Here is a 26,249-nt window from a genome sequence, read left to right as displayed (position 1 = left end):
TTACAATTTTAAGGGGTGATGCACTTTGTTTGAACACCAGTGTTGCAGTCTTTTCTGTGCAACGGTATCAAAAGCCTTCTTGAAATCCAAGTATATTATATCAAAATTATTTTTTGCATCCAGTTCCTTGGTCACTGCATCATAATAACCTATCAGATTGGTTAGGCAAGACTGTTCCTTAAGAAATCCCTGCCGTGACTGCAGTATTGTATTCCTCTCCAGATGGTCCTGCATTACTGCTTTTACCAGTGACTCCATTATTTTCCCTGGAACAGACGTTAAGCTGATTGGTCTGTAATTGCTCATGGCACCTTTTGATTCCCCTTTATTAATTGGGGATACATTTACACATCTCCAGTCCATAGAGACCTTTCCCGAATCCTAGGATGCTCTCATAATTATGACTAAAGGCTTGCTTACCTCCTTTGCTGCCTCTTATATTATGATTGGATAGATCCCATGAAACCAAGGTGCCTTTTTTATGTTCATCTTCAACAATTCTTCTTCCACTTTACTTTCAGTTATCATAAAGTCGTTTAGTTCCCCATTTGAGTTTGATAAATCCCTCTCATAAAGAATTACTGCTGTATGAATGTAGATGCAAAATATCTATTTAATTTGTCAGCAACCTATGCACAGTTAACTCATTAACATCAAGTGGCCCAATGTGATTCAGTCCCTTCCTTCTACTGTTAATGTAAGCATAGAAGTCTTTGCTGCTTTTCTTTGCATTCTTTGCCAGAGACTTCTCAAATCTGCTTTAGCTTTCTTAACCTCATTTGTGACTTGATTACAGACTAATTTATATTTACCATAGGATTAAAAATCACCTGATAATTTATATGCATTCTATGCAATTTTCTTCCCTTCCATTTGTCTCAGTAGTTCATCTGACAATCATTTAGGTCTAAGCCTTGAACAGTATTTCTTCATTGGTATGAAAAGCTGAGTAGCTTCTATGATTACTTTGCTGTTGGTAATACCATCAGTTGACCTCACTGCAGAGAATTTAAAACTTTCTCTGAGACCACTGTAGCCACTCTTATGAAAGCAAAAGCCTTTACCCCTGACAGTAGTTATGTCATTAATTTAATTACACATTGTTTTACTGTGATTACTGCCTCCCTTTTACCTGCAGATTCCTGTTGCTTGAAGAATTGCTGCTGATAATCAGATCAAGACTGACTCCTTCTGGTTGCCTCTTGAACATGCTGCTGTAGAAAACAGTTATCCAAGAAATCCACAAAAGTCTTGCTATTGTGCAAGTGGCAAAGCCACAAATTTCAGTCAACATCTGGAAAGTTAAAATTCCTCCATTATAATGCATTTTGATTTACAGGCCCAATCTATTTCACTTTATCACTGTTTAGTATACTCATCAATTAAATTCTGTGCAGTGGGACCAACTGATGATGTTACCAACAGCAAATTCTAAGTGGAATTAATCGTGGAAGCTACTAGACTTTTCATACCTATTAAGAAATATTGTTCGAGCCTAAATTGTTGTCAAATGAACTAATGAGACTAATGGCAGAGAAGAAAAATGCATTGGATGCATATAAATTATCAGGTGACACAGAAGCCTACAGCAGATATAAGCTAGTCTGTAATCAAGTTACAAAGGAGATTAGGCAAGCGAAGGCAGATTACGAGAAGTCTTTGGAAAGGATGCTAAGAAAAACATCAAGGATTTCTTTACTTATATAAACTCTAAAAGGAAGGGGATCAATCAGATAGGTCCACTTCATATCGATGGTTTGACTGTTGATGATCCTGCTCAGATTGCAAATAAACTGAATGAGTATTTTGCATCTACATTCACACATGAGGGGTTATTAAGGAAGGAAAATGCTAGAAGGTTATCAAATTGTAGCAGAATGCTTAATGATTTTGTAATAACTGAGAGAAAAGTGGAGAAGAAATTGTTGAAGTTAAACATAAGAAAGACACCTGGGGTGGATGGGATCTATCCAGTTATATTAAAGGTGGTGAGAAAGGAGCTAAGCAAACCATTAGCCATAATTATGAGTCCACCCTTGGACTCAGGAGAAGTCCCCATGGACCGGAGTTGTGCAAATGTATCCCCAATTCACAAAGGGAGATCGAAGGGTGACATGAGTAATTACAGACCAGTTAGTTTGACTTCTGTTCCAGGTAAAATAATGGAGTCACTGGTTAAAGATGCAAATTGCAGGATCATCTAGACAAGACTTGCAGCAATAATTCAGACACAGCATGGGTTTGTTAAGGGAAAGTCTTGCCTGACAAATTTGATTGGATATTATGATGTGGTTACAAAGGAACTGGATGCAAAACATAATTTTGATATCATATGCTTGGATTTCAGGAAAGCTTTTGACACTGTTGCACATGGAAGACTAATGTACAAATTGGAGCAGAATGGTATTAAGGGTAAGTTGCTACAATGGATAAAAGGGTGGTTTTGTGGGAGAATACAGAGGGTGGTAATCAATGTATGCTGCTCTTTGTGGACTAATGTTTAGTGGAGTCCCACAGCGTTTGGTGTTGGACCCACTGTTGTTTTGTATATTTATCAATGATATTGATGAAGGTATAACAGTCTTAGTATCAAAGTTTGCAGATGATACAAAGGTTGGCAGGGTTGTTAATGACAGTAATGGCAGTGTCCTACTGCAACAGGATCTAGAAAAATTGGGCAGAGGGGCTGAGTGAATTGCAATTGAAGTTTAACATTGACAAATGCAAAGTATTGTATATGGGTAGAAGTAACCCCAGAGGCATGTACCAACTGTGTGGTACTACACTTAGAGTGGTAGAAAATGAAAAAGACCTGGGAGTAATTATGCAGTCAGATATAAAGTTTTCCGAGCAATGCAGACAGGCTGCAAGAGCAGGTCATGGGTTTTTGTCCATGATATATAGGAATTTTGCTAGCAGGGAAAAGGAGGTGATTATCCCTTTGTATAAGGCAATAGTCAGGCCACGCCTTGAGTACTGCATACAGGTCTGGAGACCTCATTTTAGGAAGGATGTAGATTTGCTTGAGTGTGTACAGAAAAAGGCAACAAGATTGGTGAGGGGAATGAAGGAATCCTCTTACCAAGAGAGGCTTAAGTTCTGCAAATTGCAGCAGCTGGAGACTAGGCACCTGTGAGATGATCTGATTGAGGTGTATAAGGTCTTGAATGGGTTGAGCATGCTGAATTCTGATGGGATTCTTCCACTTGCTCAGATTACGAACCTAAGGGGACATACATTCAAATTGAGGAAAGACAGTTGTAGAATAGATGTGCGGAAATTTGCCTTTAGCCAGCAGGTGTTTAATTGTTGGAACAAACTTCCATCTGTCGTTATGGAAGTTGATAGCTTAAATAAATTCAAGGAGGAACTGGACAAACTTTTAGAGGGAATGGTTGTGTGAATTTTTTTTTTTAGCTGATGCTACATAAGCTCATACACTGACTTTCTTGCATCAAATGCCTCTATTACTATTACTATCACAGTTATTAGGCCAATAACACACTCCTGCTCTCAGTTTTGTGTTTCCAATGCTTATATGACATCAAACTGACTCACCATTGCATTAGTCACCCATGTCGACTGGATGCATGCCTTAGATTTAATATGCTTCTTAACTCTGAACATGATCCCTCCACCTCTCCTGCCCTGTTTGTCCTTCCTGTATACATTGTACTTGCCATACTGAAATTCAGCATCACTTATATCTGAGTGACACCATGTGTCTGCTATCTCTACAATGTCTGCATTTTGTTACTTAATCAGTACTTCATATTCTTCCAGTTATTTATAATGCTCTTCACATTTGTGTATTTGCAAGTATACATGCTGATGTTCTTACTCTTAGTTACACTTACACAGCTCATGTATTCAGTTGTTCTATGATGACCCACTGCAAGGCCTGAAATCCCTGATAACTTTCTTTCCAGTGTGCTGCATTTTTCAATAGAAGCAGTGCAAGAATTATCTTCACCTCTGCCTGTGGCTCTGGTTAATCTATTAATCTGTGTATCCCCCCCCCCCCAAGCTAGCCCTTTTTTGATCCATCTATCACTGATAGAATCAGCAAATGTTCTTGTACCCCCTGTAAAAACAATCTCTCTTGTTAACAAGCACATACTACGCTGAGAATAATTCTACCCCGTGAACCTTGCACATTCTCTTCGGGGGCCAAATCGATTTACAAGGCTCTCAACATGTACTCCCTCCTATCATGTCTGAGCAGAATTGCAGACATATTTCAAATTCAGTCCTAACTCGTGATTTTTCCCCAACATTGCTCTGTACTTGGTAAGTAAAGTCCTCTGATCTCCTACTCTTAATATCATTATTGCCAGTGTGTACAACAAGTCACCTTCTCTACCCTTAAAAGATATCTGTTCTACAACATCATATACTTTTGCCCCTGGCAGACGTACCCTGGTCCTATTCCACCTATCTTTTTTGCACAATATATTAACCATTTTACTAACCATAGAGTATCCTTGGCTGTATCATGTCCTGTTCCAGAAAGATCAGCGAGCATATCTCAAGTTGCACATTTTGTTAGGCCATGATTTGTAGGAGAATCTCCCTCTTTGGTTTTCCCCTGAACCACAGCACTTTTGCTGCTTTGTGCCTCTTGCTCTGTTGCTCTAGTCTGGGGCATGGTATCTGTTTGAATACAATTTAATTGATCATCAATTAAAATTAATAAAATTAATTGATTAAATTGATTAATTGACAATACTACACTAAGCAATAGATTCCTAAATGCAGTGATACATCTTATGTTATTAAGTTTTACCTTATGCTATCAAGTACAAGATATACGTTATTCTATACTGTTACAATTGCAGTCTTAAATTAGTTATGTCCTTAATAAAAAGTCAAATTTCTTAGCAAAAAAAAAATGCCTAACAAGCGATTAGAACCTCTGAGCTAATTATCATAATTGAACTCTATTATTCCACTTTTGTTTTTATAGGCTATCACAAATATTTAGTATTATATTTTGACTTGGCGCATTATGGCCTAAGTTGCCAATGTGCCATTAAACACCAAATCAAATCAAAAGCACTACTTGTTATGTTATGATATTCACCGCAAAACATGAATACATTAGCATACAAATAATAAGTTGTAATTTGCAAAATCGCTTTAACTAAATTTAAGTTTGTGGAATGGAAGTGTTATTCATCTGAATGAAGAAAGAAATGCCAGTTGGAAAGGAAGGCTGAAATGAAAACGTAAACAAAATCGTTAAATGAAAAAGAATAAACGATTACTGGCTATGCGTTTTGGAGAAAAAGTAGTTTTAGTGGGATCTGCTAGGAAAACTTATAAAAGCAGACTGACACTGTCGGGGGGGGGGGAGAGAACAGTTTCAAAAAACAAGGTATTAGGAAAATCCTCTTAAAATGTTCCACTTACGTTACAAGATTTCAAGGTTGCGTACAAGAAATATGGGGGAGATATGCCTAGTAGGTAAACTTTTAAATCTCAAAACTTAAAGGAAATGTCAGGTGCGCAAGCAGCTGCATTTCAGGAATGAAATTTTAAAAACAATCTTTAGAATTGTATGACATGCAATTTCATGTACATATTAAAAAAAAAAAAAAGAGTAACCTTTTCTCTTTTTAAATCCAGTGAAGTAACTGCATAAACTGTATTGTTTCAAGGAAAGCTGTTGTCTCTGTATTTGTAAAACTTGCAACTGATGGATATAATAAACACTTTAAATCAGTTATTTTCTTTGTGAGCATTATCCATAAATATTGATGCTGATTACTTGCACTCTGCATCAGATAAAATCATTTGTTATTCAGCAATATTTAAATATTTCAGCAATATTTTAAAACTGGACTGAAGCTTGGTAAACAGAGATATGTATGAAACAACACAAAGAGATGTATGAAATGTATAAATGATCTCAAAGTCAGTAATAGATTTCTCAACCTGCTTTTTCAGTGGTTGAAACTTCCCGAATCTTTTTTCTATTTAACTCTGTTATTGAATAATCTATTCCAAAGGGTAGATATATATCCATAGCAGTGGCAGATCTAACAGATGGCAAGGTCTACAAATGCTCTCTGGGCCCCCTCAATTCATGGGCTCCACTGACTAAGAGAATGCAGAGTTTTTTGAAATAAAAACAAGTACAATTTGGATATTATGATATCATATTTTTTATAGAGCAGCATCAGATCTATGTTAGTGGAAGATCATCCGAATGATTATGGACTGTTATTTAATGAAAGAAATTTTGCTGAAATCGTTGTTCAGTAAGTTCACCAAAACTTTAGGTTATTATAGCAAATTTATTGAACAATTAGTGTGAACAAAAGGTTTGAAGAGGGATTTGAATAAATTGTCATAGTATCTGCTCATTTTTTATTTTGCTGCTTTGTTTATTAGTATCAGCCATGTGGTGCAAAGAATTCCTGGTCTTTTGCTGCATCAGTAAAAAAAAAATAAATCATCTATTATTCAATCCCCCCATAGGTATTTATCCAGCTTAGATTTGAATTTCCCTAAGCCATTTTTTAACCACTCATGCTGGCAACTTATTCAAATTAACACCCTGCTAGCTAAAGGAAAACTCCCTGCAATCCAGTCTACTCCCCTTCCTCCCCATAATTTGAATTTATGGCCCCTAGTTATGAAATCGGTTATTACAATGAAAATGTCACCCTCATTCATTTTACATTTAGAGCCTTATATACCCCAATCAAATCTCTGAGGTGCCCAGTTTCCAATATCTGTTGCCCACATTATTCATAGTGTTTCCTCATATGGACCGTTTTGCTGATCTCATCAGGTGCATTATTCATCTTTGGATCCTTTCAAGAGGCTTGATGACATCCCTTGCTCTACAAGCAAATGTTCAATAAATTATTAATAGGACACCATGGGCTTATCGCGTGTGTGTGTGTTAGAACAATGTGTTTGTTTCTTGTTCATTATAAGAATTTTAACAAACCTGCTATATAATACATATTACCTTTATTATTTTAATAAATGTAAAGATGTGTCTTCGAAATATAAATTGCTAGTTATGTTGACAGTTTCATCCATCATTATATTCTCCTAATTGGGCTCATTTAGTAGATCTACCACTCCACATTTATTTCTGTTGAGAGGTTTTATTAAATTTTCTAATAAAGAAAAATGCTTCCTTTGAATCCCCTTCCCCCCCAATATTACAAGTTGTGCCCAAAATACAAAATACCAGGCACTGCCAAAAAAAAAAAAAAAATCAAAATCAGAATTAGTCAAACATGTAGTTGAGTGAAAATTCATGTATGATGAAAGTAGCTTAAAAATATTGATATTGTGGGAGGCAGGAGATTACATTAAAAGTAAGATAAAGGAAGCATTTTTAGAAAATTTTAACAAAAAACTTTCAACAGAAACCATGGTAGAGATATACCTGACCTTTGGAATGGATTATTCAATAACAGAGTTCAACAACAAACAAGATTGAGGGTCAGAAAATTTTAAGTCAAAAAAGCAGTTAGCAGTTGTTTACAAGTTGCATCCAAAATACAAAATACCAGGCACTGCATTTTGCAGTGCCTGGTATTTTGTAAAAAAAAAAAAAAATTAGAATTAGTCGAAAATTTAGTTGAGTGCAAATTCATGTATGTTGAAAGTAGTTTAAACTGGGTTTGAGATTATTTTTACATGCCACAGGTCTCTTTGGGGAATTACGTTTACTGGGCTTTAATCCAATTTCTAAGAGTTTGGGTGTGGTAGGAGTGCTATAACATATTGCTAAATGATAAATAATTTTATTTTGATGTAAAGCGTACAACTAATCAGTATTACTATAACATATTGCTAAATGATAAATAATTTTATTTTGATGTAAAGCGTACAACTAATCAGTATTAATCTTCATGTAGAAAATTAATTTCACATGCACTTTTGGAATTCATCATTTAAATGGAGCACTTTAAGGTGTGTTTTGCATATAGAGTAGGATCTCTCTTTAACGAACTCCAGGGGCTCACATCTGGTGAGTATGGGCTTGGTAAACCCAGGGTCTTCAGCTGGATATCATGATTCTTCTCTTTCTTGGTGATTTCTTTCTACTTTTTTCTCTCTATCTCTCTCTCTCTCTCACTCATTCAGGATAACTTGGGGAATTTTTGTTTTGGCTGGTGCAGCATAAGCTTCAGGCTTCTTTGCACCATATGGCTAATAATAATAATAGTAATATTAATAATAATAAGGGGGGTGTGATGGCCCAGTGGTTAAGACACTAGACTACCAGGCTGATGGACCCGGGCTCGAATCCTGCATTGGTGGAAGCGAACGGCTCTATTATACTGGGAGACCAATATAATAATAATATTAAATCATAAAAAAAAAAAAAAAAAAAAAAAAACAATCACGAAAGTTACCCCATTGAACTTACCTTTCCCCAAGGCCGGAGTGACGGCTGAGGCAGATAGTGGCGCCATCTGGTGTCATTTGCAAGAACTAAATAAACCACTGGACATAACTGAAGCTAAACAAGTCCACCTCCATAGATGGATGATGTTGCAGATAAATATTATTCATACTGCATCGAGTGCGGTGCAGGATAAAGTCACTCGCATTCAGGCCTTAGGCAGAGGGGTCGGTTCGAAAAGTTGGAGACTCTCTCCTGAGCAAGACAGCGGAGTAAGTGGTGCTGTCCCCCATAAGGCTACCACAAGAGAAGAGCAAGACCATCCAGCCCCACCAACTGGAAGTGTTTCCTGCACAACTGCCCTAGTGACCACCCAGGAAGGAAGAAAATGCCAATGCATAAAGTGGGACATTGAAATGAATACATACATCATGCAAGCATACTATGAAATAACCAGGCTAGAGACCGATATGACAACGTACAGATCGCGACTACATATCAAGTGGTTGGAACGATACCCAGATATTCAGGTCACCGAACAGCGATTAGCAGACCAAAGAAGAACCATCATCACAAAGAACCTAATAGCTCCTGCCATCTTGGAAAAATTCAAGCAGGATGTCAGCCACAAAGCAGGATGCCACAAAGAATATGGTCAATATGGAACCAGAGGAGGAACAGCAAGAAGAAATACAACCCAGAGTAGCTGAAGTGGAAAGAGATGAAGCCATGCTATCCAGAATAGAAGATGAGTGGAAGAAGGCCCTAACAGAATTCGAAGGAATGAACCTCACAAGAACCCACTTGATACCTAAGCAGAGGCCAAATAAAATCCTGTGGAGAGTAACAGACCACCTCAATCGGCAAATAATGCCACATTACCTTGACAACAATGGTGCAACACTGGAGGCTATCTGCATAGCCATATACTGTGCTGCCATAGCAGCCACTAGGATTAATGAAAAAGAAACAAGAGACCAGCAGCAGAAGAACCGAAAACAGAAGGGACCACCAGTTTGGGAAAGAAGACTTCAGCAGAAGATAGAAGAATTAGGAGTCAAGATAGGTCAGTTGACCCAATACTAGGGTAATGGAAGTAAGAAATTGATTGGAAAGGTGAAGAGATCCTCAAGAGAGACAGCGTCCACAGCAAACATGAGACCAGAAATCAGAGAATAGGAGAATACTTGGACACACTGAAGCAGAACCTCCTCGCACTCAGCAAGAGACTACACCGATACAAAGAGAGCTCCCAGAGGAAAATAAACAACCGAATCTTCAATGAGGACCAAAGAGCCTTCTACAGGAAACTGGGTGGACATGAGAAAGCAGGAAATGGACCAGCCGAGAAGAAGATGATCGAAGAGTTCTGGGGAAATATCTGGAGCAGCAAAGTAAGACATAGCAGCAGAGCACCCTGGATAGAAGTAGAACAGAAGAAAACGAAGGACATACAAGAGATGAGAGAGTGGGAGATTCAAGAAGAAGAAGTAAAACAGTCGATCAGGAACACCCACAACTGGTGAACCCTGGGAATTGATAACATCCACAACTACTGGTACAAGAAGCTCACCTGCACACACAAGCACTTAGCAGAGCAGTTCACTCGAATGATAAAGCGCCCGGAGACAATCCCAAAGTTTCTCACTTGAAGGAGTCACATATCTGAAGCCTAAAGATGAAGATATAAGAAACCTGGCGAAATACAGGCCAATCACATGCCTCCAAACAATGGACAAGTTCCTGACCAGCTGCATAACTAAGAAGATATCAGACCACTTAGAGAGACAGAACATAATGGCCAAACAGCAGAAAGGATACAAGCAAAGGATGCAAGGAGCAATTAACCATAGATGCTGCAGTTATGGAGCAAGCCTTGAAGAAGCACTGCAACCTATACACGGCCTACATCGATTACCACAAGGCCTTCGACTCCGTACCTCATAGCTGGCTTAGAGACCCTGAAGATCTACAGGGTCAATCCGATAGTGACAAACTTCCTAGGAGCAACAATTGCGAAATGGAGTACCACCATTAAGGTCGAGAACATCACAACCAGGCCAATCCCCATTAGAAGAGGAATCTTTCAGGGAGATGCTTTGAGCCCACTATGGTTCTGTCTAGCACTCAACCCGCTATCCACCGTGCTCAACAGCAGCAAGTATAGATATAACTTCAAAGAAGGAAGAAAACCTGTACAACCTCACCCACCTGATGTACATGGATGACATCAAGCTCTATGCTGCAACCGAGAAGCAACTCCAGCAACTACTCCGGATCACTGAAGAATTCAGCAAGGACATCAGGATGGAATTTGGTCTAGAAAAATGCAAGACCCACACACTGCAACAGAGAAAATTAGTTGGCCGAAACAACCAGCTGTTGACTGGTAAAGAGATCGAAACAATGACAGAAGGAGATACCTAAAAATACCTAGTGATGATGCAGGCTGAGCAGTTAGAACACAAGGAATTCAAGAAGTGCCTGACCGAAAAATATCATCTGAGACTCAGAAGCTTGCTGAAAGCAAAATTGAATGGAGGGAATACAGTTAAAGCCATAAACACATATGCAGCTCCAGTACTAACATACATATTTGGGGTTATATATTGGACTAACACCGATCTAGAAGATATCATGTGAAAGACAAGGACAATGATGACCAAGAGTCACCAACACCACCCAAAGTCAGCAGTGGAGAGAATAACAATACCTTGGAAAGAGGGAGGAAGGGGTCTGATAGACCTGAGTGAACAACAGAAAACAGCGATGGTTAACCTGAAGAGAACAACACAGCACCACTCCACCAGGCCATAAGGAAGATAGATAAGTGGTATACCCCACTCAACCTAAGTGAGGAAACCCTTCCTGCCCAGGCGGTACAAGAAACGAAGTTAGAAAGATGGGCTAAGAAGACACTCCATGGCAGATACTACAATAACCTCCATCAAGATCACATCGATAACATTGCTTTCAATGCATGGCTCACAAGTGGGATGCTCCTCCCCGAGACTGAAGGATTCATGCTGGCCATCCAAGACCAGGCAATCAACACCAGAAACTATAGAAAATACATCGCAAAGGAGCCTGGAATGTCAGATGACACATGTCGACGATGCCACCTGGCCTCAGAAACGATCCAACACATCACCACAGGGTGCAAGGTGATCACTCATAGCCAGGATAATACATCAGAAGCTAGTGAGGAAATACCAGTCAACCAAAGAAAGTGTACCATACAAGTACGAATCCCAGGTAGTACTAGAGACCCGAACCCACAAGCTGTACTGGGACCGTGCCATAATAACGGATAAGACCATCCCACACAACAGACTGGACATAACCCTTGTGGACAAGATGGAAAAGGCTACCTACCTGGTTGACATAGCAGTGCCGAACACTAGCAATATCCAGAAAACCCACGAGGAAAAAATTAGGAAGTACAAGAACCTGAGACATGTGATCAAGGAGATGTGGCATATGCAAGACATATCAACCATCCCAATCATCGTGTCAACCACTGACTCTACATAGCAGCCTAGCAGCAATAGGTCTCCCAGAGAACACCTACAAGGAACTCCAGAAAGTTGCAATCCCGAACACCTGTAGGATAGTCAGAGATTTCCTCGACCGACAGTAACACCAGATATTACAGCCACCCTGTGTACTTGGTAGCAGTACCCATCACGGAGTGGAATCCTGCAATCAGGGAGAAATAAGAGCAACAACAATAATAATAAAAAGGGGCGCAATGGCCCAGTGGTTACAACACTGGACTACCAGCCTGATGGACCCGGGTTCGAGTACCGCCTTGGCGGAAGCGAACACGGCTCCATCACGCTGGGAGACCGGTATAATAATAATAGTAATAAAAAATTTAATAAAATAAATAAACATCGTGAAAGTTGCTCCAAGGGACCTACCTACCCCCAAGGTTGGAGTGGCGGCTAAGGCAGATTGTGGTGCCCTCTGGTGTCACACACGAGAACTACCAGTGGACATAAGCCGAAGCTAAACAGGTCCACCTCCAATAATGGATGATGTCACAGAGAAATATTAATCATAATGCATTGAGTGTGGCACAGGATAAAGTCACTCGTATTCAGGCCTTAGGTAGAGGGGTCAGTTCGAAAAATCAGAGACTGTCTCCCGAGGAAGACAGTGGAGTGAGTGGCGCTGTCCCCCGTATGGCTACCACATGAGAAGGGCAAGACCATCCAGCTCACCAACTGGAAGTGCTTCCTGCGCAACTGTGCTAGTGACCACCCAGGAAGGGAGAAAACGCCAATGCATGGTGGAGCATCGAAATGAATACATATATCGTGCAAGCATACTACGAAATCACGAAGTTGGAGACTGATATGACAACTTACAGGGTGAGACTACATAGCAAGTGGCTGGAACGATTCCCAGATATTCAGGTCGCCGAACAGCGAATAGTAGACCAGAGAAAGACCATCGTCACGAAGAAGCTAATAGCCCCTGCGATCTTGGAAAAAAAAATCAAGCAGGACATGAGCGATCAACTATAAAGGATAAAGAATATGGAACCAGAGGAGGAGGAACATACCACCGACGAACCAGAGGCAAAAGAGCAAGAGGAAATATAACCCGTAGCAACTGAAGTTTGTTTGTTTGTTATTTGGTTTTTAGGAGCATTAGCAACTAAGACCATATTGCTCTGGAAATATGCGGTGGTCATTCCCTGACCTTTCCGCATCCTCCGTATTTGGTGGTGACAGGATCAAACCCCAGTCTAATCAAGAAGCATGTGTTATGCACTGCTGCTCCTTTCCACCTGGCTATGGAGGTGCCAGCAACTGAAGTGGAAACAGACGAGGTCATGATATCCAGAATAGAGGATGAGTGGAAGAAGGCCCTAACAGAATTCGAAGGAATGGACCACACGAAGACTCGCATGATACCGAAGCAGAGGCCGAATAGAACCTTGTGGAGAGTCACAGATCACCTGAATCTGCACATAATACCACATTACCTCGACAGCAATGCAACACTGGAGGCCATCCACATAGCCGTGTATTGTGCTGCGGTAGCAGCCACAAGGATTAATGGAAGAGAAGCGAGAGACCAGCAGCAAAAGAACCAAAAACAGAAGGAACCACGAGCTTGGGAAAGAAGACCACTTCAGAAGATAGAAGAATTAAGTCAAGATAGGCCAATTGACCCAGTACCAATGGGGCAATAGGAGTAAGAAAATAATTGGAAAAGTGAAGAGCATCCTCAAGAGAGACAGCATCCACAGCAAACACGAGACAAAAAATCAGAGAATAAGAGAGTACTTGGACACACTGAAGCAGAACTTTCTTGCACTTAGCAAGAGACTACGCCGATACAAAGAGAGCTCCAAGAGGAAAATAAACAGCCAAATCTTCAGCCAAATCTTCGATGAGGTCCAAAGAGGTTTCTACAGGAATCTTGGAGAAGACGGGGAGGGAACGGACCACCCGAGAAGAAGATGATTGAGGATTTCTGGGGAAACATATGGGGCAGGGAAGTAAAACAATAGCCGAGCTACCTGGATAGAACTAGAATGCAAGAAAACCAAGGATGTACAAGAAATGAGAGGATGGAAGATTCGGGAAGAAGAAGTAAAGATGATCAAGAACTCTCACAACTGATGAATTCCAGGAATAGATAATGTCCACATCTACTGGTACAAGAAGCTCACTTGCATACACAAGCACTTGGCAGAGCAATTCACCCAAATGATAAGGCACCCAGAGACAATCCCGAAGTTTCTCACTCAAGGAATCTGAAGCCTAAAGATGAAGATACAAGAAACCCAGCGAAATATAGGCCAATCACTTGCCTCTGAACAATATACAAGATCCTGACCAGCTGCATAACCAGGAAGATAACAGACCACTTGGAGAGCCAAAGCATAATGGCTGAACAGAAGAAAGGATGCAAGGAGCAATTAACCACAGATTCTGCAGTTATGGAGCAAGCATACAAGAAGCAGCACAACATGTACACTGCCTACATCGATTACCACAAGGCCTTCGACTCCATGCCTCATAGCTGTCTAATACAGGCGCTGAAAATCTACAAAGTCAATCCGATAGTGACAAACGTCCTAGGAGAAATGATGGCGAAATGGAGTACCATCATTAAGGTCGAAAACATCACAACCAGGCCAATCCCCATCAGGAGAGGAATCTTTCAGGGAGATGCCCTGAGCCCATTGTGATTCTGTCTAGCACTTAATCCACTATCCACCATGCTCAACAGTAGCTAGTACGGATATAACCTCAAAGAAGGAAGGAAGAACCTGTACACCCTCATCCACCTGATGTATATATGGATGACATCAAGCTCTACGTGGGAACCGAAAAGCACCTTCAGCAACTACTCCAGATCACCGAAGAATTCAGCAAGGATATTAGGATGGAATTTGGTCTAGAGAAATGCAAGATCCACGGATTGCGTCAGGGAAAATTAGTCAACCGAAACTACCAGCTACAGAGTGGTAAAGAGATCGAAGCCATGGCAGAGGGAGAGGCCTACAAATACTTGGGGATAATGCAGGCTCAGCAGTTACAGCACAAGGAAATTAAGGCCACAACTACTGGACTGGACCGAAAAATACTATCAGAGACTGAGAAGCCCGCTGAAAGCAAAGCTGAACGGAGGGAACACAGTTAAAGCCATAAACACCTATGCAGTCCCAGTGCTAACATACTCCTTCGGGGTCATAGATTGGACTAACACCGAGCTGGAGGATATCATGAGAAAGACAAGGACAGTGATGACCAAGAGATGCCAACACCACCCAAGAGCTGCCATGGAGAGACTGACAATTGCCCGGGAAGAAGAAGAAGGAAGGGGCCTGATAGACATTGAGCAACAGAAGACAGCGATATAGTTAACCTGAAGGATTACTTCCAGAAATACACAGCAGCAGTCCACCAGGCCATAAGGAAGATAGACAAGCGGTATAAAGCGAGGAGTCCCCCCAACCAGGAGGTACAAACGATGCTAGAAAGGTGGGCAGAGAAGACACTCCATGGCAGTGGCTCATGATTTTTTTGTTATTTTAGTTTTTTTAGGAGCATTAGCAACTAAGACCATATTGCTCCGAGATATGCGGTGGTCATTCCCTGACCTTTCCGCATCCTCCGTATTTGGTGATGACGGGCTCGAACCCCGGTCTAATCAAGAAGCATGTGCTACGCACTGCTGCTCCTTCCCGCCTGGCTATGGAGGCGCCTATGGCTCATGAGTGAGATGCTCTTCCTAGAGACTGAAGGATTCATGCTCGCCATCCAAGACCAGGTAATCAATACTAGGAACTATAATAAATACATCACCAAGGGCCCTGGAGTGTTAGATGACACGTTGACGATGCCATCTGGCCTCAGAAACGATCCAACACATCACCGCGGGGTGCAAGGTGATCACCTATACTGAGTACATTCATAGACATAGCCAGGTAGCCAGGATAATACATCAGAAGTTAGAGAGGAAATACAGTTGACCAAAAAAAGTGTACCGTACTAGAAGCACGAACCCCAGGCAGTACTAGAGACCCCAACCCACAAGCTGTACTGGGACCGTGCCATAATAATGGATAGGACAATCCCACACAACAGACTGGACATAACCCTTGTGGACAAGAAGGAAAAGGTGACCTATCTGATTAACATAGTGGTACCCAACACTGGCAACCTGCAGAAAACCCATGGGGAAAAAATCAGGAAGTACACGAACCTTTGACAGGAGATCAAAGAGATGTGGCATATGCAACAAGTAACGACCATCCCGATCATTGTGTGAACCACAGGTATGGTGCCAAAGACCCTACATATCAGCCTAGCAACAATAGGTCTCCCAGTGAACACCTACAAGGAACTCCAGAAAGTCGCAATCTTGAACACCTGTAGGATTGTCAGAGAGTTCCTCGACCAGCAGTAACATCAGACATAACAACAAACCACCCTATGTACTTGGTAGCAATACCCGTCACGAGGTGGAACCCCCAACCAGGGAGAAATAATATAAGAGCAGCAATAATAATAATAACTTCCACTTAGCAAATTTTTTCTATTTAGTGAATTTTTTTGATTTCCCCTTGGTCATTACATTAAAAATTGTTTCTGTATAATGAAGAAAATTTCCATATGAAGTGATTTAGAGAGACCTGGGTATGCATTGTTTGCACCTCTGGCCTTTAGGCAATACAGCTGATGCTTTGGAAACAACGAATTAAGAGCTGAAACATTCCACCATTTAGTAGTGCCTTTAAAACCTATACAACCACTGTACTGTACTGGGAAGTTACACTGGTCAATTGCTATCTGTGTGTGTGTGTGTGTGTGTGTGTCAAGCATATTCCTGATGCCAATATTGGCTCTGGTTGACCTGTTTTCTACTGTTGTAAACATCCTATTAGAGAATTAGCAGCATGTGATTTTTCCTTTATCCCGGAAATTCATCTGTTGTTTCGCAGAAATGAGTCATCCACACTTTCACTAAATTTCACCTGTCTCTGTTTACATGTATGGTGGATACAAGTGATCCCAAATTCAGTTTTGTTTTAGCTGCTGTGCAAGTGATCTTACATTGTCTAAGAGGAAATCCTTAAATGTAGTGGAAAAGTGGAAGTGCTGAATAGTGTAGACTGGGATGTTAAAAAAAAGAAATTGCTTTAAAATTTGGTATCCTTGCCAGTAGTGTGTCAACCATTCAGAAAAATCTTGTTTCAGTTCTCAAACTCTGAGAAATGGGACCTGTTCGGAAGCGTGCAAAATTATGCCAGTATGAAGACATAGATGAAGTCATTTTTAAGTGGGTGAAGTTGATTTGAGACCAAAACTTGACAATGTCAGGGCCATTAATAAAAGAAAAGGCTATGTAGTATGCATCTTTTCTGGTTGGCTGGGCAAATTTAAAATGTGCCATGGCTTACTCAAAAAAGTTATTTCTGGTGAAAGAGGAGGAGTTGTAATCGAAGTAGACTATACCCATTGGAAAGAAACAGTATTGAAAAAAATTATGTACTACGAATGCAAAGACATATTCAATGTTTATGAATTAAGTCTATTTTTTAAATGTTTGCTGAACAAAACACTGACTTTTAAAGGTGTAAATGTTTAGGTGTTAAAAATAGTAAGGAGAGAATTACAGCCTTGATTGGTGCAAATGTGGCTGATAATGAAAAACTGAAGCTTTTGGTAATAGGCAAACGTAAACAACCCGAATGTTTCAAAGGAGTAAAGTTGTTAGAGTTGGATTACAACTACAACAAAAAACCTTGGATGACAAGTGAAATTTTTGTACAGTGGATTTTAAATTTCGATAGAAAGACGATGAAAGAAAACAGAAAAATCGCATTGATTTTCGATAACTGCCCTGCCCATCTTCACTCAGTAATTTAGAAACTTACAAGTGTGAAGCTTGTTTTCTTCCCTCTGAATACCTCGTCTAAACTGCAGCCAGTGGACTAAGGCATTATCAAGAATTTGAAAATGCACTACCGAAGGCGCATACTGAAAAAAATTATACTGAGAATAAAAACCAACCTACCTATAAATTCTGTTATAGATTTGCAGATGTGCATATCAGAGTTGGCAAAAGTGTGGAGTCAAGGTGTAATGGAAACAATAATCAAGAATTGTATTGCAAAAGCAAGTTTTGCTAAAACACCAATTAACAGCGATGAAAGGGACTAATTATACAAGATATTGAGGAATCTTGGAAAGAACTCCAAATGCAAGGTTTGATCAGTGGAGAAATTGTTCTTGACGAATTTTTAGGAGTTGATAATGATGTCACAGTTGCTGAATATCTGAGTGACTGCAACATTTTGGAGAGTATTCAAAAGTGACAATATCGATGATGAGTTGGATGAAAATGAGGGCAATATTAAACCTTCCAAACATGAAATGTTAGCAGAATTTGAACTTTGCATTGAGGCCTTCGGTGTGAAGAAAATGTGCCAGAAAATATATTTGAATGTTTAAACAAATGCGAACAATGTACAGTAAAATCCAGTGTACAACAAAAAATAACCAAATATTTTACAAAATAATTCTTAAAAATGTACTAATATATTGTGAGCATCATGTAAGTAGTCATATCTTTATATGTATATATTAATAAATTAATTGTTTTGAAATCTTTGGAAATTTATTCATTCCCACTTATTTCTGATTTTTATCCCATCTTTTACTATATTTATGAATATTGAACAATGACTTTTTCAACAATGAAAAATACTACAGTATTTTTTGAAAATTTCATGAAAATACAGATTTTCATGAAATTTTCTATAAATTATTAAAAATTGTTAAAAATATTTGTTGCGATAAACCAAATTTCATTAAAATCAGACAAACAGAAATCCGGCAATTATTTCTTCTTTTTTTTCATACAGTTTATATGAAAAAAAGAAATTCATAGATTTAAATGTAGCTTTAATGCTTTGGACAGTCCATACGTGTGTCATGTGTATTGTTATGCAAGGCTCGGGAACATGATGTCACTTGTGAAGAGAGATATATATATATATATATATATATATATATATATATATAGAGAGAGAGAGAGAGAGAGAATGGAGTCAAAAAAAAGAAAAAAGGACTAATATGGGATGAGGGCAATAAATATTATACAATTGTAATTAAACTAAATGGCTGTTTTAGAAATATAAATGTATAGAGTTTTATTAAGTGTTCTGTAAATTTATAATCTTAGTAATTAATTTATAAAGAGGTAACTATAATTACTTTTCATTTCTCTTATTATCACTGAAATTTTAAAAAACAAATAATTTAATATAAAAAAAATGAACATGCTTGAAATGTAATGCACTGCATATGTTAGCTAACTTGTTCATAATTGCTAGATATTAATGTTAGGAACAGTTAGCATGGATGCAATAAACTCTAATGTGCCAACGTGTTGTGTTGTTATCCTGGTGCAAAGAGGAGTGTTCTAGGGTAAATACAAAAACCTGGTGGACAACAATAAACAATGATCACTCATTAGCTTAGCATTATCATAAATGCTTAAATAACAAATCCGCATTGATTTTAAGGGGTAAATTTTTAATGGTCTATTTAAGTGCTCATGGAACCCTAAGACTGGGCACAATTTTGGGATCCCTAGATTGCCTGAATATATACAGTTGGAGACAAAAAAACTGCATCACTTGTGAATTTTGCAAATGTGTTTTGCTCTGCATTATGGGTTGCAGAAATGTTCGAAATGCATCTGTTAGATGGGATATATATCTCTGTGAATGAAATCCAATAAAAAGACTCCACCTGATATACCTAATTGCCATAAATATCTTCCCAAAGGGTAAAATGCCTAAAAGGGTAATTCATGGAAATATGAGAAATCATGAAAATGGCAATCATGACAACCAAACTTACATTTTATTGCATTTACGTGTACAAACTGAAATTACAAGTTAACATAATAATATTATGTATTATAAATCAGCAAAATAAGTCCTCAATATTTTGTTTTTCCTCCTTGAGCTGCAATTCCTGCCTTGCAACGATCTGACATAGTTTATCAGCTTCTGGATATGTGGTTGCCCAGTTTCGTGGTACCACACTCTTACAATGCTCTCCTGCAGCTGAATCTTATTTGTTGACTTCTTCTGAGAAATTTTAGATGATGTTATGTACCAGCAATTTTCAATAGGGTTCAAATCTGGACTGTTGCCGGGCCAGTCCAACACTGTAATGCCAGTATTTCTGAGGTATCACTGCAATTTAAGGGAGAAAAACGAGGGAAAACATTGGTGTAAGTATGTTTTAAGCCATGTGAGACAAGAAGACAAACTCATCATTAAATCTAAATAGCATAAAACTTACCAATTTTGCTGTGTGGCAAGGTGTTGAGTCCTGTTGAAAAATGCAGTTTTGGACATCTGTGTGGTGATCCCTAATAATGAGTTTCGGGCACTCCTCCAAGATAGCAGTGTGGGTTTCTGCAGTCACCATTCTGTTAATAAACTTAATTTGCCCCACCCCTTTGCTTGTTATGCATCCTCAGACCATCTGACTGGCAACTTTACATTCGGTGCTATGTAGTCAGGATGGTTTGTCTCCGATTTTTGTCTTCTGACATATCGCTTTCCATCAACGAGCCATGCAGGTTGAATTTTGATTCGTCAGAAAAGATGACTGTGTCCCATTGTTCTTTTGTCCATGAAACGTGGACAAAAGAACAATGGTTTTAGCACAAGCAAGTTGCTTCTTCCTCATTTGTTGGGTCAACAAAGCTTCTTCTTGGGTCGATAGGCATGCCGACCACATTCCGAAAGCCTTCTTTGGATAGTTTGTGCACTTGTTTCTACACCAGAGGCCATCTCAAAGTCCAGTTTTAGATCAGGAGCACTAGTATGGCGATTACGAAAGCATAACCATTTCAAATATTGATTTTGGGAATGCGTAGTCACTCTCTTACGGGGTGCCTCCATAGCCAGGTGGGCAGGAGCAGCAGTGCGTAGCACACGCTTCTTGATTAGACCGGGGTTCAAGCCCGTGACCACCAAATATGGAGGACGCGGAAAGGTCAGGGAATGACCACCGCATATCCCCGTAGCAATATGGCCTTAGTTGCTAATGCTCCTAAAAACCAAATAACAACAACAACTCTCTTACGGAGTCATCTCTTCACATCACTGGTTTCATGCTTTAATTTCAGCACCCGGGATACTGTTGACTGGTGGCAGCCTATTTTATCAGCAATAGCATGCGTGGGAAGCCTTTCCTGAGACAGAGCAACAGCTACACTTTTTTTTCTTGGTGCCAACTGAACATATGGAGCCATGCTTACACCTCCGCAAAACAGGATACTGATGAGCGCGTATATCCTTCCAACACCGTATTTATAGAAACTGCTGACGCAATACATTGCAATTACTGTCTAATGCAATAGAAGCGTTATCTGATGCAATACCTTTGCTTTGTGACAAACAAAATGACTGTAATCAAACAATATCTTATATATTTCACTACAAATGTTCCTTTTTTTAAGGTAATGCAATTTTTTTGTCCGCCACCACCACCGTAAGTAAATTGTAATTTATGTAAAATTTTTGGGCCCCGTCCATTGCATAGGGGCTTGAGGTGCAGCCTCCTTCACCCTAATTGGATCCAGGCTAACATACTGTAATCGGCAATGAAAAATTGTACAAATCAATTCTATCACAATTAACAAAACAAGAAGCCGTAAAAACGGGAAAAGAAATTTGAGATGCGAACAAAAATTTATTTGGAATTGAATTAATATTTGGGAAATGATTTAGCTTACCTGCTATTTGGATGGATCTCTACTCCTTTGAAAGAGTAGAGGTCCATCTTATATCTTTGTTCATCAATTTCAGTGCTTTTGCAACTTCTGGAAGCATCCTCCTTTTGGAATTCCTGTATTATGTTTTAAATAATTTCCTTAATCTTTGCAAACCTTTCAAGGGAGCTTTATGCTTGGGGAAAAATCACAGGGAGTTAAATCAGAGTATGGCAGATTTGGAGACTAGAGTAATGGAGTGCTTTTCAAGAAATAATTGAATGGAAAGTGCCAAGTGTGCAGGAGCGTTGTTTTTATGCAAGCACACCAATTTGCCTAAAGCTGACTTTTCTGGCTCTTTTCTCCAGACACTATTACACAATCTCAGTAGAACCATTTTATAACATTCAGATTCACTGTTTGACTGTGTGGGACAAATTCGTAATGAACAGTGCTCTGTGAATTAAAAAAAATATACAATAAGCCTGATCTTCATATCTGATTGAAATTGTCTTTGTTTTTTGGACTTTGGAGAAGATGGAGCCTCCATTGAGAGGACTGGGCCTTTTTTTCTGTGTCATAGCTATGCACCTCTGATTCATCACTAATGATGTTGTAAGAAACAAAGTGTGGAGTCAACAGCTACACATTGATGAAGATCCTTACACATGAGAACTCTCCACTCTCTATGATGATCATTATTTAGGATGTATGGCACAAATGGTTGAAATGTGTTGATACCCAAATTTTCTGTTTAAAAATGATTGACATGTTCCATAAGAAATATTGATTTCACTAAAAGTGAAATCAATATTTCTTTGTGAATAGTTAACATCCATTACTTAACATTCTCCCCCCCATCAGATCACAAATATGGGTGATTGAATCACTCATTTTTGAAATTTAAGGGTCGCAAGAGCAAGGGTCATCTTTGATAGACTAGTGGCCTTCTTTAAATTTTTTAAACCACTGAATTCTTTGAATAACAAATAGCATCTTCTCAGAAAGCTTCTTTCAGGGTTAGCATGTGTATGTGTGTTAGCATGTGTATGTGTGTCAAGTGCCTATTGTCTTCACTGTGGCCATCTGTACAACTGTCTGTCCACATGTAATCACTTGACTATCAATGGATGGATTTTCATGTTTTATGTTTGGCTCTTTTAAAAAGATTTTTCGAGCCATCTTTCCAATTTCATGAAAAAACAACCAATACAGATCCAGAAATTATTATTTAATTTTTTCATACATGTTGCATAGGCTATCCATATACCGTATATTGTAGCTGAAGCACTAGATATTATGTTTGTTGCCATGTACTGATTGGAGAAATGAATGGGCATATGGCAGATGCAAAGAAACAAAATGTAATCAGTTTTCAGTTTGTGCATAAAAATCACTAGTTTTTGCATATTATATTAATCAAGCAGAAATGTTAATTATGTGTTATATTTCAACTGTATTAAAATCCAGGAAGAAATAAATAAAACTGCATTACAAAATCATCAATCCTTATATGGTCTGGCCCTTTTTAATAGTACACTATGATTGTTTAATTTATTAAATCACAGAGCTTGATATGTGATGAATTTCATGTGCTGTTGATTGTAACATATTGAAAAATGTGGAGTTGAGTATTATGTTGGGAGGTAATCTGCAGTGAAGTGTAAACGATTACTTTTATATATTTTTAGTTAATAAATTAGTAGTTACTTGGTAACAAGATAAATAGCTTTTTATTTTTAACTTCTATTAATCACAGAAAAATTAAAAATTCAGTTAATTTAAGAAATTAAAATCTAATGTGCCTGAAATGTCCCTGCTGCTGCTCAGTAAAATCACTCATTTTAAAATGACACACATGCATAAAATATTTAATGTTTCCTAATTCAGTATAACTAAACTAAATGGGTGATTCATTCATTACTATGTCTAAACAAGTAATAAAACACATTGCAACAAGTTGTAACTCACTATTACACCTCAGTTTCAAGATACAAAGTCCCTCAAACTTTTTGATCACACTTTGTATGCTTTTTGTTATATATACAGTTTTGTTGGGTGCGGAGGAGTGTAGACAGAGATTTTATCTCCAAGTCATAAAAGTTCTTACCATGCCCTCCGTACACTTCGAAGCCACAATAATTATCTTATAAACGCCTAGTACTATTCCAAAATAAGGTTAAAACCCATTGATAAATGAACTTTTTGTATGTCATTCAACTACAATTAAATCTATTATTTAAATAAATTTATATTAAATATATTTGTTTAATTGGTTAAAATAATATTAAAATACACTTCGCACAAATAGACAACCTTTTCTTGTGCCATGGCCCCGTCTATTCTTGTTCCATCCCTGTTTTCAAGACTGATTCTGACTCTTTAAGGCATGAGAGTAAACATGGAAGAATCATTTTTCCGTGATGGATTAAGACAACATGTGGTGCAAATGTTTGGTTCTTCATTTCCTGTTGGGATTCCCGAAAGACAGTGTATATCTGCATACCACTGAAGAATTGAAATGTGAAAATACTAACTACTGTGAAACACTTTAATTGGCATCTGCAAAAGGTGCAGGATGCACAGGGATCACATATTGAATATGCCTTTGCTTGAATAATAAACTGCTGTGCCTTATGTTTAGTGACACCAAACTCACCAGTGCAAATTATCCAAAAAAAAAAAAAGTAGGCATTCAGAGTTGTTTTGATGATCCTGTATTAATTAAATTATAACATTGTGTTAATTGATTTCATGTACATTATGATTGTAGCACTTTTACCTTTAGTTGCCTAAATTTTTGTTTCTCTTAATTGTATATTAATTTAAGTTTCGCTTAATCATAATTCGTGAACTGATGGAAACCACTAATTTACGTGATCACTGTATAGTTAAAAGCTGATACAAATACTGCTCTGTATGCAAGTTCTTTTTGTATATGAGTTATTTTGTTTATTTGTGTACTCCCGAAGTAATTTAATTGATGTATTTTTAACTGTATGACAATTGTATTCATTAGTAGCATTTTTGTAATTATAAGTTTAAAAATTTTAGGAAAAAACATGGCTAATGAATCCATAAAAGTTAAATGTGAGACAGTAGATGCACTGGATCTTGAGAATAAGTAAGTAATATTATTGGTCTACTTTTCTTTTGCCATATTTGGATATTATTGTCTGTATGTTGTTTTTTTTTTTTTTTTTTCAGATTTTAATCAAATTTAGGGAGCAGGCGAATCAGTTGCCTTGGTCAAGTAAACTTAATATCATAATGCATACTGGTTATATGCAGGAATTACAATTGTATTCCTAGTATGTATTTTACTACCCTGTACTGTGTCAATTAGAAAGAATATTTTGGAAAGTAGTTAAAACATTAGTTTTACAAGTGCTTGCTGAAATTATATCTCATCCTCTGTAGATGGCACTTTTGTGGGGTGCAGAATTTGTAAAATAAAATAAACTAGCAATATAAAAACTGAAGGAGATAATTTCAATAACACCTAAATTCTGCCTTAGGATAGTAGCATCTGGTAGTACCAGTCTTTTGAAACTTTGCCTTGTTCTAAGGAAAGTTCCCAAAAGTTCCTATCAATTTTGTTGAAATAGGCTGAATTTCAAACCAATGGCTCAATAACTTGAATACAAATGACTTGAATACACTTGTATTTTGTATTTCTGTACAGGTATTAATACAGATTGAATGTATTGCAATAATCTTTAATTATTAGTTTCCACATGTGCTCCATCAGTATGTCTGCAAATCTAAAATCAATCTGCTGTATTGTGGAACACATTTGCAAGCATTTTGGGGTTTATTTTCTGAATGGCCTGCCTAATGCGATCTCACAGATCTGGTAAATCTCAAATTTTTTTTAAATTTAGAAAATCTAGGGGGGGGGGGTCAGATCTGCAGATTGTAGTGTCCAAGGCATGTTTTCCTCTACATCCAATCCAATGATTTGAAAAATTCCTGTTGAGGTATGTCTGAACAGTTCTGGCATAATGACATGGTACCCCATCTGGTTGAAGCACATCAAGGTAAACGGTCCTGTCACTGTAGCTTCTGCAAAAAATAAATGACTTGACTTTGTAAATCTTCACTTTGTCATTCCAAGCCATGTATTGACTTTAGGTATCTCCCATTAAGTGAACCCAGTTGGCTTTTCATTAGCCCAGATATGACAATTATGTTGATTGATTTTACTACAGTTGTGAAAAGTCACCTCATTGCTGAACAGATTGTGGTCTATTAAATTGTCACTATTGATTTGTTCAACCAGCTCAACACATACACACACATTGCTGCTCATCTTGGATAATCTTTCTCGTTTAAGCTGTTTAGTAGTTGAATGTGATAACACTTCTTCATTGTCGAACACAAGGTTCTGTGAATAGTTGTTTTTGGTATTTTCAATCTGTGTGATATGTTCTGAGCCAACTTTTTCCAATTCTCTTTGAACATTATGCGAATAGCTTCAATGTTTTGTTGTGCTGTTGGTGGGTATCTCTTTCTTTGTCATACACAGATCCAGTCTTTTTGAATTTGTTTGCTAATTCACAAACTGCTTTGTCTGTAGATCCAGGGGTGTATGAAATTTTCA

The 26,249-nt window shown here is 38.3% G+C and overlaps 1 protein-coding gene across 4 annotated transcripts in view; it reads left to right on the top strand.

The window, feature by feature from the left end:
• The window catches only part of Polr3F (RNA polymerase III subunit F), a 315,200-nt gene that overhangs the window by 24,506 nt on the left and 264,445 nt on the right, over nt 1–26,249 (top strand). For all 4 annotated transcript variants that reach the window (XM_090375396.1, XM_090375397.1, XM_090375395.1 and 1 more), the window contains exon 3: nt 24,701–24,770. In XM_090375396.1, the coding sequence (XP_090231522.1) occupies nt 24,709–24,770 (62 nt within the window). In that variant the 5' untranslated portion in view covers nt 24,701–24,708. The remainder of the gene's footprint in view (nt 1–24,700; nt 24,771–26,249) is intronic.

This window comes from Mastigoproctus giganteus, chromosome 6, assembly GCF_048544385.1.
Source record: "Mastigoproctus giganteus isolate SK-2022 chromosome 6, ASM4854438v1, whole genome shotgun sequence".
NCBI lineage: Eukaryota > Metazoa > Arthropoda > Arachnida > Uropygi > Thelyphonidae > Mastigoproctus > Mastigoproctus giganteus.
This window is presented reverse-complemented; position numbering and strand designations above follow the sequence as displayed.